Source organism: Vidua chalybeata, chromosome 6 (assembly GCF_026979565.1).
Source record: "Vidua chalybeata isolate OUT-0048 chromosome 6, bVidCha1 merged haplotype, whole genome shotgun sequence".
Taxonomy (NCBI): domain Eukaryota; kingdom Metazoa; phylum Chordata; class Aves; order Passeriformes; family Viduidae; genus Vidua; species Vidua chalybeata.
In genome coordinates this window covers 8,714,442-8,734,459 of record NC_071535.1, presented here as the reverse complement: position 1 = coordinate 8,734,459, position 20,018 = coordinate 8,714,442, and the positions used below count along the sequence as shown (strand labels likewise).

Sequence of the window (20,018 nt, the reverse complement as noted above, 5' to 3'; positions counted from 1 at the left end):
GCTCAGCATCTGTCCCACTTAAAATTCACCATTCTGGGAATTATCAAGAATTACACACAGGGTTTCAAAGGATGCTCCTAGGTGAGTTATTAGCAATGGGAACCTGAACTGCAGCAATTTGGGCATAAAAGCAGAAAGCTTTCCTGACAGAAGTGGAAATATTTCCAAGCTCTGGAAGACTTAGAAATCTTTACATCACCTGGTTAAGAGACAGGAGCAAGGAACCACACATCTGGCTGACAGATGTGTATCCCAGCAGTGAATGGGATACCTGGATAAATACTGTCTCCCGAGTTTGTAATCAATTCCCTCATCCACAGCAAGTGACAGCAAGCGTGGCTTTGCTGTGTACCTGGAAGAATACCAGGAAAAACAAAGAGGAAGAGATTTATAAGGAAACCAGAGTACTGATTCAGTAAAAAATTACATCCCGTTAGTCTATGCTTTGAGTGTGCCTGAATAATCAGTGCCAAAATCACAGTGCTTTAAAAATCCATTACATGGGAAATACAGCCATTAATCCTTAATTGCAATGAAGGGAAGAAGACTTCAGTCTCTGCTGTGGACGCTCATTCTGAAAGCATTTAATCTCTACGAAGTCATGTTTGAGATGCAGTTGCAGTTGCTGGGGAAATAAACATGATGGCACACAAAGAAAAAAACACTGTCAAGTGGGGAGGAGGCAAGAGTAGCAGGTGAGCCCTGATGAAACAAAGGACTCTTGCTCTCCAAGTGGAGTCTCTAACAAAACAAAACATGAGGCAGAGTGACTGAAAACATCTTAGAAAAATTGACTGTGCTTAGGTGCATTATTTAGTAGGACATCTGTGAGTCTTTATCTAAATTACACAATCTGAGGCATTTCACCCATTCAGTGTCTCTAGGCTTCTTAAATGAGAGGGGAGGTTTATCTTCCTCCCATTACAACTGCAAATGTGTGTCTAAATCCTTGTGTATGTATGCACCATTACTGACTTACAAATACCACATTGCTTCTCAGTTCTTACTCAATCTCCTGTGGTTCAGGGAACACTAAAACACAAAGATTATTTTGCGCTTGGTATTATAGATAATATCTTTTTCTTTAAGGTTCTCAATTCTCTTGGGGCCTCTCCCTCAGGAAAATTCAACTCTTTGACAACTGCTTTACGACTCAAAACGAAAAAGCACTTTTCTTCTGTGCTCTGACCTTCACTGTAAGCATTGCAAAGGGCTTAAGTGAAGAAACAAAAGATCAGGAATCCTTCTGTGCAGTACATGCTCTTAACCTTCACCACTGCTGGAAATGAGTCCCACTTTAATCTGAACAGGGACAAACACAAAACCAACTCTCGTCATCAGACCTTGGGGCAACAATTCCTGGAGCTGTGCAGAAATTACATTCTTGGCATGGCAGATCTCTGTCTAAAACTCTGCTGCTTAGAAGGAAAAGGAATGTCTGCACAAGCTCCACATTCCTGAGCCCTACTGTAGCCCTGCCTTCGTGTCAAAAACACCAAATAAATGTTTCAGCCCTCCTGAAGGGCAGGGCACAACTGCAGGTAAAATATCAGGAACCTGACAGAGGTCTGTGGACAGCAAAAAAAAAAAAAAAGAGATCAGAAGAAAAAAAAGCTTTGATTTCTATTTTTGGCATTTAGACTAGATGGTCATTTTAGATCCCTTCCAACTGATTTTTTTCTATTCTCTTCTATCGTATTCTATTTAATATTAGTGTAGGTGGTGAGAACACAAAGCAATACAAGCTAAGGATGATTTGGAAGTAGCTTGTTCCACCGAAAACGTTGCTTTTTAGGACCTCAATCCAGCCAGGGCAACAATTCCCCTGAGTTTCAAAGCCCCATCTTCCAGATGCTGTGATATTTCTTTCCAGCCCTTTCACTGTGGGACCAAGCAGCCAAGCATGGGCATGCTGTTGAATAAAAATGAATTTGCTATCAGCTCTTTTGCCCAAACCAAAGGGGAATAAAAATGACCAGCTGGAGGTTAGAAGAGCAAATAGTGGCTCATGGTGCAACCAAAGAAGAATGTGGTCCATGTGGTGGAGTTCTGTGTATACATTTCTTGACATAATTGGCAGTCATTGGCACCAAATAGAAATGGCAACAACAAACTCAGTGATCACAGCCCTTCCAGGCAGGCAGACGGAGAGCCCAGGGAGAGTTCAGCCTGATTTTTGTGGGTGCAAGGTTGCAAAGTGCAAAGAACACTGCAGATATAGGTCTGGGAAAGCAAACCAGCTACTGCGTCCCCTTGGCTACAGCACATGTGCACCCAGCTCTGGATGCATGGATGCACAGCGTGGCCCTATCCCAACAAAGGAGCACTTGTTTGTTCACTGCTCACCCCCACAGTCATATCTGCTTCGGTCAAAAGGGATTTGGGTGAAAATGAGGGGCATTTACACAGAGTTTCATTTTTTCTCCTTGCCTTGTCTTTTCGGAGCTTTGCCCCTCATTCCTACACGATGAAAGCCCTTATGGCCCAGCAGTTATAGTTTGCTCTCCATGAGCAATTTTTACAGCCATGTTCTTCTACTTCCAAGCAGGACAGACAAGTACTGAGCATTAGAGTGAATAAAGCAGTGAAACATGGAGGAGGAAGAGCTCCCTTGCTCTTCTCCCTGTCTCTCATCTGCCTCGAGTACAAGGTCACTGTGAGCTGCAGGTCACCTGTGTGTGACCCAGCTGCCCCATGGCCACACTCCCTGCTACCCCATGCTCCTATGGACATAAAGGGAAGTGGATTAAGGGATCTATGGCCCAACTGCCCCAACAGTTACAGTCACCATGAGGGACAGAGGCCACAAGCCTGATGCTGAAAATGCCTGAAATGAGCATATGAATGAGGCAGCAGGAGGGGAAACCCCATGGGCCACATCAAGGTGTCCTACCTGTCTGACTTCCATATGGCAAATCCTGGCAGGGCTACTCCAGAATACAAAGGCAGCAGACAAACACAAAAAAGAAGAAAAATGCTCTCAAGCAGGAAAGATTTGGGTACCCTGTTCTTCTTTATATACCAAAACAGCAAAAACTTTCAGAGAATGGAAAAAAGGCTAAAGCAAGAACAGCAGCAGCAGCCAAAGACAATTACTATTTCCTAAAAAACAAATAGTTCTTTCAAAAACAATTTTATACCCCAAAGAGAAAGATTGCAGGGGACACATCCATTTTTCCCACTGTGTAGATTTGTAAAGCTAAGTATGTACCACCTGAGTATTGCATAAAATACCAATTAGAAACATTTGTTTTGGGCAAAAGAAGAAACAATGAGCCACTCTGGTTAACTGCCATCTCCAAGAGCGGCAGTCTTTTTTCATTTGTCTTCTCTTCCACTAAAAACAGAGGAGTGTTTTATGAGCAAACAGTGAAAGCTCAGGTCTCATTTTCCAATTTGAAGTCTCAGAAGTACTCAGCCCTGTGTTCTTACCCTGTAACTATCCTCCAGTCACCTGTAATCATACTCAGTGGTCTCAGCTCGGCTCTCAGTGGCTTGCAGCAGCCCTTTGCAAAACACTTTATTGGTTATTTCCCCCCCCTCCATGATTTTCCCTGCCAGGTTTTCTCTGAATGGCAAAGCTGAGTAGCTCTGCCTGAAATCAGAACCGACTCATGCCCCTAATGCCTATAGGAGATAGTACTTCTGACCCACGAAGGGAAACACTTTTACAACAAATTGTCTCCACTTGGCTGTCAATATTTAGCTTAACTGCACTGTTTCATTGCTTATCTCTAGAGCTGATGTGTTTTACTAATGGAAAAGGCATCCTTCTCTTCTGCTGGGTTGGGTGGCCCACTGTGCTCACCGGAAGTACCATGACATGTTAAACTTGTACTGACTTTAGTTTTAGGCGAGTATCTGACTAGATGTTTACATGGTGATACACTCAAAATCTGTGCAAGATGCTCAAATATTAGCTTTACTAGCCCAGTGCAAAGTACAACATTCAAGCATTGGGACAGGCTATCCCGGGAAGCAGTTGAGTCACCATCCCTGGAGGAAGACACGTCGATGTGGCACTTGGGGATGTGGTTTAGTGGTGGGCTTGGCAATGATGGGTTAACGCTTGGACTCGATGCTCTTAAAGGTATTTTCCAACCCGATCGATGCGATGATTCCATGTTAGAAGTGAAGCGCTTACATTGCAGAGCAGGGTGCCGGGTCCCTAGAGGAGGGTGCGGGGTCCCTTGGGTCTCTGACCGCCTGGGCAGCCTGTCCCCAGCTTTCGTGATTCCCCCATCGTTCCCAGCCCCGGGCCGCGGATCGGAACCCCAGGGCAGGACTGAGAGGGTCCCCGCGCCGGGCGGGGGCTGCACCCGCTCACACCGGGGCAGCTCAGGCTGTCAGACGGCTGCGGCCGGGGCGGGGGCAGCGCTCGCCTCCAGGATGCCCACGGGACAAAGGAAGAAGGGGCACACTGGGGAGCCCTCCATGGTGGGCAGCACCCCTCTGCAGCGAGGGGGACGCAGCACTGGCTCCGCGGAGAGCTCTTCCCCGGGGGATGATCTGCCAGGGCGAGACCAGGACACGGCAGCGGGGCTGACAAGGGAATACACGCAGCAGAACACAGGTTTGGGGCGGCTCGGCGGAACCCCAGCCCGTGAGGAGACAAACTTCCCCGGCGGGGCCGGTCCGGACCCCCGCTCCGCCCGCGCCCCGCCCCGGAACCGGGCGCGGCTCCCGCGGGCGGGCAGAGCCCGGCGGCCGCGGGCGCTGGCGGTGAGGGTCGCTGCCCGCGGCAGGGTCGCTGCCCTCCCCGCCGCAGGAAAGCCGCCGCGGTAAGGCCGAGCTCCGCCGGGAGCGATCGCGGGAGCGGGGTCCTCTCGGTCGGGAGAAGTTGGGCTGAACCCGCTTCCCGGGGCTGCAGCCCGGCTGGGCATCCCCGTGCCCGGCTGTGCCCCGCTGCCGGCCGGTGGGACGGGCGAAGGAGCTCGGCGGGCCGGAGCTCGGCTCGGAGCTGCAGGAGGGATGGCTGAGCGCAGGGGGATGGAGGCGCGACAGCAGCAGGGAAGTGTAGGTGGGACCCAGTTTGGGCTGCAGTTTGGGCAGCATGGCTGGGACGGGGCCCCGCCGCCGCTCTGACGGTACACGGGAGAGGTGGGAGCCGGTCCGGGCTGCGGATGCAACAGCGCGGTGTAAATATAGGTGAGCTGGAGTCCGGATTGCAGGTGCGAGAGTGGAGCACACAGGTGGGAGCCGGTCCCGGCTGCAGCCGCTAACACAGCGTGCGAGGGCTGCGGGTGCTTTGGGTTGCCGCTGCTGGATGTCGCTTGGATCGCAGGTGCAGCCACACGGTGTGCGGGGGTGACGTGGTCCGGATCGCACGTGTAGGTGCAACGTGGTGCGGGTTGCAGGTGTGATGTGCAGGCGGGATGTGGTCCTGCTGTGCCAGGCGCTGGCAGAGCATCTCCCAGCACGGAGTGGATGGACGGTGTGCCTGCGTCTGCGCTGGGCCACTTCCAGGCTTTTATTTTGACGAATTCTTTTCTGTTATGCAGTGGTTTTCAGACGAGGTCTCCCAAGTCCTGCCCGGTTTTCCCACATAGTTCTCTCCAGCCTCATCTTCCCTTTTGCTCAATAACTCTGCAGTGATTAAATAGCTTCTTGCAACATCAGTATACAGAGCTGAATTCCAGAGCTCGTGGGTGGGGAAGGAGTGCTCAGACATACTGATTTTAGAAGAAATACCCCAAAACGGTGCTCGTGGTTATCCCTCCCTGTACCAGATCAGCACTGTGAACTGTACATTCTTTCTTTGGATTCTTAAGACTGAAGAATTTCTCTGGGTGAACACGGTGCAAAACACCTCAGGCTCCCTGGTAGACTGCAACTCAAACTTCTGGCTTGAGTTAGTTGAAAAGGAAAGTTGGAGTCAGCAGAGTTACAGTAAGGTTGCCGTTGTCCTACTGAACTTGCTCAGAATTTGGGCTGTCTGGCCACTAATCTAATTTCTCTTCCATCCACTTAAGCTTATTTTTCCACTGAACAGAGGCTGCCAAAACCAGAGGGCAGGGGGGAGGGGATCGCAGGAATCTGTGAGGATATGAGATTTTTTTTTTTGTACTGTTATAAGTTAATAATCCCATTCTAGGCTGTCATCCAAAAATATTGCTGAAAAAATGCAAGCAGTGTACAAGACCCATTGTATAAAAGATAATCTAAATGTAGGACAGGAAGAGACCTGGCAGGTCAGCAAATCTAAACACAGAATGATATTATGCCTTATTGCACACGACTGTAATTCATTTGTTGCCAGCCTTCTGGGAAGGGGTAATTTCACACCTTAATTGAACTTATATTATAATCCTTTCTCTGATATATGGCTTTCTCTTACTTTGTATTTGCACTATATCTGGTGTTTTTCTCTTATCAGTATAGAAATAGGAGTTGCATGCTTTTCTCTTTACTGTGCCATGCCAAACAAGCTACAACTCGCTGTCTGCTTTCATGAAGCAGGCTCAAGTTTCTGCTGATCCCTGGCAGTTTTGAGCTGGGCTTCTTAATCTCTGAGTTCCCTGTGGATGAGCAGAGCTGCAGGGCTCAGAGGTCTGTCCTGTGCTTCTCATGTTTTGACACCTCACCTAGAAAAAATTCCCTCACCAGGTAGGTGCTGCAATTAACCTCTTCCTCAGGTTCCTTCTGCCCTGTGATGGGGGGTGGGAAGCTGGGATTTTCCTCTCCAGGTGTCCGTCTGACTTTTGTTTTCTGCTGTCAGCTCTCATTGTGTTCCAGTCATTCTATTGATCCCATTTTTATTGCATATCCCCATGTTCTGTACTGGTTCAATATTCCCTCAGCTTTCTCCCACTTGCTCTGTCATGAAGGGAGAAGTTAAGTAGGATGGAATCTCCCTCACTTGCAGTAGTGACCCCTGCTAGACTCAGACTGACTCCTTCCATTTCATTGTCTGTCTGATCCTTCTAGGTCTGTACCCTGTTTATTACAAATTTTTATCTTTTGTTTGCAAGCTTCTGATTTCACTGGACTGCATAGAAAATGGCTTTAAATGTGTTGTAAGTTGAACTTTATCCCTGTCTTGTGTGCCAGGTATGCTGGATAGTTTTCCCAGAGTAGCTGAGCACAAAATTTTTCTCACTAAAGCAAGCTAAGTTGCATTTCGTCCTTCTTTCCACCCAATTTACTTCCATGGCATCAATTATTAGATGTGGGGTTTTTCTGCAGTGATTATTCTGTTGATGAGGATGTTTAATCCCACCATTGTACCATAACCAGCCGTGAGTAGAAGATGGGTGTAATTCAGCAGTGGGTAGCAACACAGTGCTGCAGGTTGGGCAGTGAACAACATTCATCGAGCTGAAACAGCTGAAGGAACTTCAGACAAACTCAGTGCTCATATCTGAGCTCAGGTTAAGCTCCCACTTGAATATCCTTGCTCTTAATATTTGCAGTAAGGTCTATCAATAATGATTCAGAGAAAATACCACTGAACCAACAAAGTCAGGTCATGGGGTCACACAGTGACACTGAACAAATCCAGCTCTGCTCAGTCCAAAATACTGCAGTTGGTAGGTGCAGATAAACCTAAGGAGTTATCCCTGCTCCATTCATTAACATTGTACGTTGCTTTCTATATAACTAGGTGAAAAATACCTAAATATTTTGCAGAAGGTAGGCTGCAGCATGATACTGTCATGTTCAGTGCATGACTACCTGCTTCTAACCTAATATATTATAATCCCTTTGGCATTATCCACCAAGCTCAAGTTTATTCCGGTGTTTCTCAGCATTGCCTGTGAGCAGTTTATCGTACAGTGTTCATGAGCTTGTCTTGCAGAGGCTGCCTTCATCTCCCAATGGCCAGAAAAAGCACTGAGAGCACCAAGTGCTGCAACAGATTGGGCAAACAATCTGTGGTTTAATTTTACTGAGATTTCTCCAGTTCTATGCTGCCAACCAAAATGCTAAGAACAAATTTGGGGAAGGAAACAAGTTACATCAAATTCTGAGTTTTGACTGTCTCCTTCTAAAGAAGGGCAGCTTCATGCTCACAGGTCTGGTGTGGGGTTGTCACACCATTCCAGTGGTTCCAGTTCTGCAGTTCTGATGCTTTTAGGACTGGAGTGAAGTACAAATTGGGAGTGCTTAAAAAAAGCATTTGGGTGACTTTTCAGTGCCTCCCAGATTCCTTGTCAAGGGCAAGTATCCTCTGGCTTCTGTTTCCGAGGGAAAAAAAAATAATGAACAACAGATAAGTTTTATGTTTGCTACCAGATAATGTCAGTGGTAGATGAGGTGATTTTACGAAACTGAATATGGAAGAAAATAGGGTGTGGGGTTCAAGCATGGGGCCCTGAGTCATTGCCTGGCATCTACAGGAGTGCCCAAAATTAAAAGTGATTGTGTGATGTGGCAAATAGACATTTGTTGCTGCTTTGTCAGCCAGCCTTTCACATCTGCAGAAAGCATCAGGAGAGCATCTAACAGCATGGTGGGTTTTCTGTTTGAAGTAATGAACACATATTGTTCATGGATTCAGCTGCTTCTACTATTTTAATACCTGAGCTGACATTTCAAAGTGCTGGGAATGCTGAAGCCACAGATCAATGAGAATCTTAAGCAAGCAGTAGTGTTTGCAAAAAGCTCTGTAGCATTTGATGGTGTATTTCAAGGTCTCTGAAAAACCAGCTGAGCTGATAAAGGATGCCAAACAAAGCCAGAAAGGACTGAGAGACAGTGGATGAAGTCCTCATTCCAGCATTGGAGTCACGCAGTTGATTCCAAAATGTTTAATGACCACAAAAGAAACAGCTCACTTCAGAAGGGACATTGCTCCAGCACTGTGTCCAGTATCACAAGAACAGACAAATAAAGAGCTGCCAAATGCTGTAGTTGGTAAGGCCTGATGTTGAACTTGGCATGGTTGTAGTAATTATCACCAGCTGGTGCTACTTGGCATTGACTTTCCTCTTATTTTTACCAGGACCATTATTCAGCTGAGGTGAGAGCAGTATTCGTTTTGTGGAATGTTAGAGGCCGGAGGAGGGATTTGCTCTTTGCACTGCTGTTCCATTGGAGTCTGTGAGCAGGTGTCCTCAGTCACTCCTCAGTGCTGAGAGGACTTCCCCACAAGGTACACAAGGGAAGTTTCAGCTGATGGTTTGCATTGCTGCTCACAGAGTACCTACAGGCTCTCTGACACCGATTTCACCCCAAACCCAACTTGCAAAGCCTTCATTGCCTCTGCTGCTCCCAGGCTGATGGGTAATGCTAACATAGGACATCACTAGTGGCAGCTGGCCACCTTGGAACTGTGTGGGTCTCCACTTTTCCAGATGGGAAAGCTGAGACACATTTTAACAAGCAAGGACATCAGAGGAATTTGGAGATCACTCCAGGAAAGTGTGGGAAAGGAGGCATCCTGCAACCATAAAACCTCTATATTTAGTTGTACTTTAAAATGGAAAATGTTGGTGATTCAGCCATTGCAGAGGTCAAACGAGCTCCACTCTCATTTGCTCTGCACAGGGAGCCATGGCCACCTGTCCCACCCCTTCCCTGTGTTCCCCAGAGGGAGGGACACTCCAGCCCCACTGCTGTCCTGGGGACTGCAAGGCGAGCCCTTCCCTTGCCGGAGGCACAGCCTCTCCCCAGCACGCCCTGGCTGGCAGAGGGGACGAAGGGAGGGAAGCAGCAGTAGCCCCCAGGGCAGCAGCAGCAGAGCCCCTTTCCTCTCTCCAGATCAATGAATAAGGTTTGCATCATCCTGATTTATTTATTTATAGTTTTGGTAAGCAGCTCTGCTTTTGTCAGTGCAGCAAAGGCATAACTGTTACGCTCGGCTCCATGGGTTAAGTTGCATTATTTTTAATGAGGCAGCTATCTCCGTGCTGCTTCTGCTCTGCTGGCTTCCCCTTTCTGGGAGCTGTCTGCTCTTTGCTTGTCCTGCTTTTCTGTTAAGTCATTGTTGAGCATTGGCTGGAAGCAGTGAGCTGAGCATTAGCTTTATTTTCTGACAGAGGCCCCGGCTGGAAACAGAAGTTCCCATAGTACACGGCAGCAGCTTTTTGTGAGCAGTGCTTTTCTTCCCACAGCCTACCAAGAAGTCAAACTGTGGCAAATCAACTCATCCCACCGTCTGGCCCAGATCAAGGTACTTCACCTAAATAAAAGGACGGCCCCTGCTGCCAAAGGATTTAGTCCCAGGAGTGGGTGCAGCTCTCACGGGCTGGATGTGCCACCCAGGGGCTGCAGGAGGAGAGGCAAAGCCACACAGCCCTCCCTGGACCATTCCTTGTGCACTGGCTCATCTCTTCCATCAGCACTGCAGTGCTGAGCCCATTCCCTCTGTCCCAGCAGGTCCCTTGGGGGCACTGAGGGGTTCTGGGGTGCAGCTCTGGGGTTTTGTCCTCCTCACAGCCCACAGCTGTACACCCTGGGCGGCTGCATCAGCTGTGTGAGTAAGCCTCCCTCCTGCCCCAGAAACAGCCACAATCTCCTCTGTGTGTTTCTAGCTCAGAAAAGGCTGATTCATTCTCTGAAGCAGATTAATTACTTCTGCTATTTAGAAAAGAAAAAAAAAAAAAGATAAATCCTTTAGAATTGGTCGGCTTAACTTTCAACTGGGTGCACAATGCAGTGAAGCAAATCTGCTCTGAGACAGAGCAAAAAAGTTCACACGCAGTAAAAAACTGTACAAATGCAATATTTACCTGTCATGTCAGCAGTGGACTCTGCAATTTAGAAAGTATTTGTGAATGTGTGTTCTTCTTGACTTATATGACAAATGGTGCAAATGTGAGCCTGCCATGAAGGTGAAGAGGGGAACAAATGTTTTTATTCCCTGATACATTTTATAACTTGCTTCCTTTCTGGTTTGTGTCATGCCGATGTGGCAGCAGGCTCCGAGTAGCTCTCATCTGAAAACTGGCTGAGCTGCTCCAGTTCCCCCTTGGAAGGCTGCTTTCCAAGCCTGCCTGGCTGTGCTCACTTGTTTATGCACTGATGGGCTGTAGTTTCCCATTTCAGAACAAGCTGTCCAATATTCATGAGTTATTTTATATTTACCCAGTTCTGAAGCTTCTTTTATAAGCCTGGGGATAAATTTTGGGTTTTGTTGTTTCCATTACTGGAAATGGACTGAACCTCCGCAAACATTAGCAAGCCTTAAATAAGGCCTTTATTTATCTAAAAAGGAAGGGAAAGGACTAATACAAAGCTAAATTGATTTACAAGCCTGTAATTCGCAAACCCCTGTTCTGATAACACTTGTAAGAAAGCAAGCCATATGTGAAGAGATGAATCACTTATAAAATTATATCCTAATATTCATTGTATATTAACTTATCAGACAAATATAGTGCTTTTCCTCTTGAAGATTAATGACAGCCACATGTTCAGCTGGCATAAAGCACTGCAACTCTTTAGACTATGCAAACCTGAGGATATGATTGAACAACTGATTTCTTTGCAAAGAACAAAACAGTATCTAAACTGATAAGGAGAAACTGAAAAGGGTCAAAATGATAATCATTAGATATCCTGCTTTATAGTAAGGTCATTTTGACCAAGCATGAGACCTTTCCCATGATCCCCAGTTGGTTGGGCCATACTAAAATCTTTTCACATTAATACAAAAAACTGAGTTGGAGCTGGAAAGTTAGTATCTAGGGGGACAATTTTAGGTCCTCTCAAAACAGCTGGAATGAGTACTGTAGCAAAATGAAAGGTTAAACCCGTTAATGTTTTAGGATTACTGTGTTATAAAATAGGCTCTTCAAACTTTTTTGCCCAGCAGCAGAGAAAATACTCTGAAGGCATCTTTGGGAGTGGATTAATGTTGAAATCATGCTAAGCCAGCCTTCTTCAAGCATTTATTTTAAACAGCTCAAATGCTTAACTTCTTGAACTAGCAGCTAAGCAGGTTCTCTCATTACCCTTGGTAATGTTCACATTCACACAAGCAAGCAGGAAAGTACTTGGCAGTATCTGGGGCTGTTCTTAATGTGTGCAATACTTGCTTCACCCATGCCATTAGGAATCCTGGCTGTGGTCAGCCTTATCTGAACAAAAACACTCCGGATGTTTGCATTTGGGCTGTTCACCAGATGAGATACCAACCCCTGTGATTCAGCAGCAGCTGAATGGAAAAGCTGATCTCGAGAGAAGGGAATCACATTTGCAACCTGGTCGGAGAATAGCTGGAAAAACACTTCCCCCTTCTGTACCATTCTGGTGTCTTGGTAGCTTTGTTCAGAAGGGATGTCAGTAAATATGGGTCTGGGTAGCTCTTTGGCTTAGTGATGCCCTCAACCCTTTCCTCTCTGGACCTTCAGCATCAAACTGGTTTCTAGGGAAGAGCTACTGCCTGCGTGAAGATCTTCACCCTTGTGCAGGTGGGGAGGGTTTGTGCTTTTGCTGGAAGGATACAGCTAAACCCTGGACAGGACCTGCCTGCCTCTCCCTCTGGGGCAGGGCTCAGAAGGTCTTTTTTCTGTAATTACATCTTTTTGCTGCTGCAGCACCAGCATGTGTACCAGGGAGCAGAGTTCAGCTGCCGTGGCACCCTTCATCCTGGCAGTGCCTAAGCAGTTCCCCTGCAGCCTTAGCACAGGTGCATTATATGTATGCAGGATAAATAAACAAATATTAGGTTTCTTACCTATGCTTAGGAGCACATACATCCTTTAGAAACCTGTACATGGCTCTGTGCTCTGGGCAGAGCTGCTGGTGCAGTGTGGGGTTTTGGCAGAGATTTTTGTCAACACCTTTCCAAATTAAGCTCCAGGTTCCTCACAGTTCATGGTTTAATCTCCTCAAGTGGAAGGACGCTCCCCAAAACATCCTCCCCATGTTTCTTTCTTGCAGAAGCTTCCTACCAAAAGAACTGCAGAGCAAATGTTATGGATGTTTTCAGCAGATCAACCCCATTTGATACAAAGTTCCCGGAAATATGCTACTGGCAGTAGCAGAGTCCTTTATTTTTGTTATCGGAAGTATTCATCAGATAAAGACTATTTCAGAAAGCTTTTTTTTTTTTTTCCTCCTTTTAACATCCTCTAAAGTGAATGCATTCAGCCACAAAGCAATCAGAGAGCTGGTCTGTGACAAGAGAGCTGGAGGGATGTCAGTCTTCAAGGAGAGTAGAGAAATTCAGTAAGAGCCAGCAGCAGTCAGCTCTGCAGTTCCTGTCTTGATCCCGTGGTTTCCTGAGGATGCTCAGATGTCTCTGCTCCCCACAAGGGAGCAAACTGGCTGCTATCACTGTGCTATCCCAATACCTGGGAAGGTCATCATTAGTTCACCCCATTTACATCCCAGTAGCTCTTCTGGCATTTCCTGCTGTCCCCATAGGTGCATAAGGTCATGTTGCAAAGGTCAGAAGCCCTGTGGGCAGGGGTAGGATTTAACTCTTCCCTTAAATTTTACTTTGTTCTCTCCCTGAATTTGTATGTCTTCATCCTTACCTAATTCCCCTTCAGTGCCGTTTTAGCGCTTTGTTTGACACTGGTCCTTCTGCTTACTTAACTCAGAGTTCAGTTCTCAAATGAACAGAGAAATTGAATTATCCAAGTTTATTTCCCTAATTTTTCCCCTGTAGACATGTAGCTGTTATCACTGGCCCCATAGGTGCCAGAGTACCCAACAAAACCCATCACAGAGATGCAGAAGTGAATATTGCACCTCGCATTCTTGAATAACATCTGTGCTGACATTTAGTGATTTAGAGGGGAGTGAGATGAGGCATTTTAGGAAGGATCACCTAGAAAGAGCCATTGCAGCAGACCTCTGGCTGGCACAGGTCTCCCTGCCAGCCCAAAATGAGCTGGGTGTTCCCTTTCCAAAACCCTTGACATGACTTCCTTGAAAAGACACTGGCATGGGAATAGATTTGTCACAGAAATGTAGAGCAGCAAGAAGTCACTGATTGCTGTAATTAGGAATAATCTAATTCCTTAAGGCAAATGGGTTGTATTTATGTCTGTTTAATTGGATTTCTGAATTTTGTGGACCGGCCATGTGGGCAGTCAAGCCATTGCACTGCGATTCAGAGGCAGCAGAGTGATACTCAAAAAGTAGAGGATCTCTGCTGTACTTGAGCTAGCGTGGAACTAAATTCTTAATTTTTGATGTAATCTATTTGATTTTGGTGTAGTTACTATTCAGAGGACCACCAAATCATCTGCTATAATATTGGAGTAAAATTGGGCTGATTTACTGGGGGAAAACCATTTAGCCCTCTCTCTGAGCACCTTGAAAGTTCATGTCCATGTGGCCTGCAGAGGAGCAGTGCAGCCTGAGAGCTGGTTTTCCTGCTTTTCAGCCCAATTTCTCTACTTCTGCTTTTTTGCTTTGGGGTTTTCTGGGGTTTTTTTTTTTTTTTTTTTTTTTTTTTTTTTTGTTTCTGTTTGTTTGTTTGTTTGGTGGTTTTTTTTTTGTTTGTTTTTTGTTGTTGTTGGTTTTTTGTTTGTTTTTTTTTTTTTTGGTTTTTTTTTTGTGGGATTTTGTTGGGTGGGGTTTTTTCATGTCGGAAATGATGGAACCTTTCTAAAAGGAGAAACATTTCTGTAATTTCTTAGATCCAGGCTTCAGATGAAACGTAATGGGACCCAATTGATAACCTTTAACATGGCTTCCATGGTTTTCAGGGACAGGAATTTGTACCATCACAATACTTTCTTTGCAGGATTTTTTTTTTTCTCTTAATTTTTTTCCCCCTAAAACCTGCTGTGAGACTGGTCCTGCTCATAAGACCCAGATTAGTGACTAATCTTTTGAGGGCTTGGGGATTACACTTCAGGAGTGCATGAAATGTAAAGGGACATTCATTTGCTCTTGTAAAACCCATCCTGAATTAACAATAGCCTTGGATTGTATGGGCACACCCCCAGAGTGTTTCTTATGGCAGGATGGGGAATTATGCGGAGTCATTTCCCTGGACATTACATTGTTATGGTGAAATTGTTTTAATGAGAAAGCATGGGGGCAATTTGGTCTCTTAAAGGCCAACTGAATTTGGACCAAAAGGCAGACAGATCAGTGTCTTTCTGATACTGGTGGAGCCGTGCTCATGCACACAAGGCTTGAGTTTCCCACCTAAGGCAGGAAGACTCTTGATGTGGGTTCCAACTTTTGATCTGGGAGGTTTAGTTCAGGGTAGAACCTCACAGAGTAAGAAATAAACATTTGAAGCCTAACTGCTGCCCCTGAGCCAGGCAGGAGTCTTATGCTGAAATGGGCCATGTTGAAATATTCACAATTTAATAATGCCTGGGTTTCAGTTAACACCTCCCGAGAGGCTGAGTGGATGCATTTTGCAGATGTGGCTCGCAAACTAGCTTTCACATGAAATATCAACCAGAAAGGCACAGAGATATCTTCTGTAAAAAAGAGCTTTTAGTGTCTTCAGAGCCTGCTCAGCCCAAAAAAGCTGGGCTGAAGCTGAGCAGGACCTTAGTGGTGCCCAATGAGAGCAGAATTCTTGTGATTGAGTGAGTCCTGTCCAGAGGACACTGCCTGAGCTCCCAGCCTTTGATATGTGGCCCCTTTCCTAGGGTAGGCAGCCTTTGGCTAGACATCCTCTATATTTTAAGCTGTCCTGGTTCTTTCAGCATTACAAAGACCCCTGAGGTCTTGCCCTGTTTAAAGCTCTGGTGCCACAAAGCCGGAAAACCCAGCACAACTTACGCAAGATGCAAGGGGCTGTCCCCACCCACACCCGTGCTCTCCATCCCACCACCCTGACCACCCTGCATCCTCTTTTCTCCTTCTCATTGTTTTTCCTTTCCTTTGCCAGATCATCACCCTGCTTTGGTAATTTCCCTGCTTTGGGTCACCCCATGGCAGGAGTGCTTTTTCATACTGGGACACAGACATGGAGTGGGGGCAAGGCTCCCACCTTCCCAACCCACGGGGAAGTGATGCCCTGCCAGCCACCAGCACTGGGTGAATGAGGATGACAAATGACATGCAAATGCCTTCCCTGGAGGCTACAGAAAAGTCACTTCTTGCATCTTTTGGGAGGGGGGTATTTGCATGCTATCAGACACTGACGTCCTGTTGAACTTTCTTAGAGTGTGTGAATTATCAAGACACTTGTTTGGGGATTTACAGTATGTTGACTAAAGGTTGCTTGATGAGAGAAGGAGAAAAGAAGCTGGCTGGGGAAAGGAAGGATCACACAACTTGTTGAGAAGTATCCTTCCATGTGGGAGAGACAATGGAATAATTTGGCTTCAGCTCTGAGGTAGGAATTCTTCCCTCTGACAGTTTTCTCTGTCCTCTTGGCATCCTGGGGAGGTTTTTAAAAACATCAGCCAAAAAAAAAGGCAATAAAAGGGTTTTGGCTCTCATATCTGCTTGTGTGTCAGCTTCCCACAGAGCAGAAGCCAGGAGTCTTAGAAAGTTACCACTGCACTGTCCATGTTGCTGGGTAACAGTTTCTGCTCCTCACATGACCCAAATGATAATAATAAATCGCATCCCAAAATGCTGAATGATGCTGAAATCGCTGGCAGATGGAGCTGCTGCCCCTGCCTGAGAGTGTGGCACTGGAGCAGGAGATTGATGGGACTCCAGACCCACCTTAGTCCCACCAGAGTTTTCATGGGATCTGGACCCGAGTCCATTCCTTTCTGGCTGGAGTCAGGATGCCTCTCTGGCTCCCAGCAGTGGGGAAGGACTGGGGTGAAGCACTGCTGGCCCCATTTGGTGCAGCACAGCTGGGGGCTGGCACCCTCTGCATGGGGCCAGTGCTGGCCACCACCTCACATCCCTCCAGCATGGAACCTGCTGTGCCTGCCAAGGCCTGTGGTAGCACCTGAGGGTGCCCAGGGTTTGTACCCACCATGGAGAGCTTCTGATACTGGTTTGTCTGACTTGGCACTCACACAGATAAGCCAGTTTCCCCCCCCCCCCCCCACCCAGTGGCAGTGGCCATTACAGAAACAAAATCTGACAGCTGCACCAGTCTGGTTTAAACCTGGCTCACCACGTTAAGGGAAGTGATTATTGTGTCTTCACACTTATAGTAACAGAGAGTGGTTTCAGACCCATATGAAGCTGAGCTTGTGGAACCTCTCATAAAATAAGGGTTTAGAGGCCACTGAAGATCCTGACATAAATGTCCTTGAGCATTTCACTTGAGCTTGATTTGTTTGTGGTCCTTTAGCAGCCCATGAGAAATTTGTTTATTTACGAGGAAGAAGGCACCGACGATTTTTTTTTTTTCTAATGGTGGGGTTAAACCTGATGCAACTCCAGTGCTACCAATACATATTGAATGGACACATTTACCCATTTTGTGAGACATCTCACAATAGTAGTCTGTAGTTGCCCAGGAGAGAAAAGCTGTGTGGCACATGGCATCCTAATAGTGGTGAATGTGACTGAATCAGAACAATGTTTTTCCTTTATTTGTGAAAGAATAAGCTATACTAGCAAAATACATACAAATTTATACCAGTATGGCCATTCTTTGTCTATGCTCTGAAGTCCTTTTCTGGGAATTTACTGCCAGCAGGAGCCACTGCCAGCCCAGTGCCAGGCCCAGTCGGAGTGTGGATGGCACAGTTCCTGCCCACCAGCTGCAGCAGGGTGTGTGTCCATGCTCCCTCATTTTCTAAAGACAAAATATTCCCCATAATGGTTTGCAGCACTGCTGAGGCCACAGCCGACCTGGGCTGTCTTGTGAGAGCTCCTATAGGCTGTGCCAGAGCAAAGCTCAGTGTGCCAGAGACCTTGATCAGTACTGAAGAGCAAGAGTGGGCGCTCATTCCAAAACCTTTCAATTTTTGATCATAAATCACACATTCTGGCCTCTGATACAGGTGATCTACAGAATATGTAGATCTAAAGACTGCTGAGGCTGCTGGCCATGGCAGCAGAAGGATGGAGCAGCACTTGGTTTGCATGCTGGGGCAAGGTCCATTGTGCAAACCATGCCTTTGGTTTGCTTGCCTGAATTTCCCACCATGCCCTTATCCCAGCTGCCCTGGGACACTGAAAATGCTGCTGGTTCCTACAGACACTGATGGGCCCACGCCAGGGGGTCAGGCTGGTGTCTAAAATAGAGATCTGTGGTTTCCCCAACTCGTCTTGGTGGATGGGGGGATGATTTGTTGGCCTTAATGTGGGTGAGCTCTAACGACACTGCATAGGAAAACAACAGCACAAATGAAAGCAAAATGAGAGGTGAAGGAAACGCATCACACTTCCAGAAGTGATTTTGGAAAGCACAAAGCCAGGATGTTGTTTCTTTATAGTGACTGAGTAGTCTGACATGTTGCAAAATACAAAGGCTTGGCGTATTCCCAGCAGCAGAGGGAAAACTGGAACTCCCCAGAAGCGAAACCTGTCATTAGCAGTCAGCCAGGCAGAACAGGCTCCTGAGTGCCAGGAACAGGCATGGAAGGGAGGGAGGACTGAGCAGCATGAGGAGCTTTTCTCACCCTGGCAGTCTTGTGGAGGGGAGCAGAGGGCTGTGAGGGCAGCATGTGGGATTGGGATGTTCCCAGAATTCTTCAAAGGGCAGCAAGGAGCTGCTGTTCCCCCTCACACACGCCAGCCCCCAAGTCCCATTCTTCTGCATAGGCAGTGGGTCTGCTCCCCAAAAAATCAGAATAGTTTTGACCTGCAGTTTTTCTCCCTTTTGTTTTCACTCAATTGTGCTTAGCTGCCCTGAGAAATCTCTTTTTACATGTCCTCCCCAGTCCTTGCTGTGATCCGTGTCATCCTGGAGGCATGTAATAATTTAGACTGAAAGCTCTGCTGTGCAGCTCTGTTCTCCACAGCCTCACAGGATGGAGGAAGTATTGATGTGCCCTGATTTATCTCCCACAGATGTCATCTCCCTAGGAGTGGACTTGAAGGACAGAGAGGCACAGAAAACTGAATCTGGGAAGCACCTGATTTAGAAAGAAAGGAGGAGAAAGTTTTACAGACCAGGTTGGATGGATGCAGGGAACATTATAACTTCGCAAACCCATTGATCCAAGGATTTGGCACCATGAATTGTGATGTTGCTGTTGCCACGTGCAAGAACACAAGCTCTCAGGATATCTTTATGTTTCCCAAAGCAATCTCCTAAAATTAAGAGTATTTTTACATTGATGCTGCTTTAGACCTTATAGCAGCCTTCCAGTAAGTGAAGGGGGCCTACAGGGAAGCCAGAGAGAGACTCTCTATCAGGAGCTGTAGTGACAGGACAAGGAGTAATGAGTACAGATTCAAAGAGGGGAAACTTTTTTACTGTGAGGGTAGCTAGACACTGTCACAGGTTGCCCAGAGAGGTCGTGGATGCCACAATGGCATCCTGGCATCCAGGCCAGGCTGGATGGGGCTTTGAGCAACCTGGTCTGGTGGGAGATGTCCCTGCCTATGGTAGGGGGAATGGGACTAGATGATCTTTAGGGTCCATTCTAACCCCTTAACATTCTGTGATTCCCCATCAGGGCCAACTGACTTCTGAGGGTAAGAAGATGAGGAGAGGCTTGTATTTAAGGCATGCAGATGTGGCACCTGGGGACATGGTTTAGTGGTGGGCTTGGCAGTGCTGGGTTAATGGTTGGAGTCAATGATCTTAAAGATCTTTGATCTAACCTAAAGTATTCTGTGATTCTGTGTTGTGGCTGTGAGTGTCCCCACAGCAGCAAGCACAGACAAGCTGTCAGGTTGTGCCCGAGGGAGCAGCACCCAGCCCCAGTGCTGGGCAGGCAGAGCGTGGGTGCTGCAGGCGTGGTCAGACACAGGGTCTGGGACATTGCTTCCACCATCACAGCCTCCTCTCTGTCCTGGGAAACAAAAAGCAAAGCTCCCCTTCTTCTGGCAAAAGGTGAGGTGTATTCAGCTGTCATGTCTGGTTTTGTCAGGGCACTTTCCTTCCTGTGGCCAACACAGTCTAAATAGCCTCTGTGAGCCAGCCAGATAGATGTGTTCCATTTCAGTCCTTGTCTGTCTCACTCTGCTGAGATCATTTACCTGCTAACAAGCTTCTGTGGTCAGAGATAAAAGGCAAAACCAGCAGCCCTTTAAGGATGTATCTGAACATCTTTGCAACA

The 20,018-nt window shown here is 46.8% G+C and overlaps 1 protein-coding gene across 6 annotated transcripts in view; it reads left to right on the top strand.

Moving 5' to 3' along the window:
• The first annotated feature begins 4,012 nt into the window (after positions 1–4,012).
• Positions 4,013–20,018, top strand: part of LOC128789365 (inverted formin-2-like) — a 41,590-nt gene continuing 25,584 nt past the window's right edge. For 2 of the 6 annotated variants that reach the window (XM_053945277.1, XM_053945276.1), the window contains exon 1: positions 4,041–4,090. In XM_053945277.1, coding sequence (XP_053801252.1) covers positions 4,079–4,090 — 12 coding nt within the window. In that variant the 5' untranslated portion in view covers positions 4,041–4,078. Of the gene's footprint in view, positions 4,091–4,741; positions 4,782–9,050; positions 9,095–20,018 lie in introns of those variants that run through there. The other 4 variants (XM_053945281.1, XM_053945275.1, XM_053945280.1 and 1 more) reach the window with 4 other exon arrangements.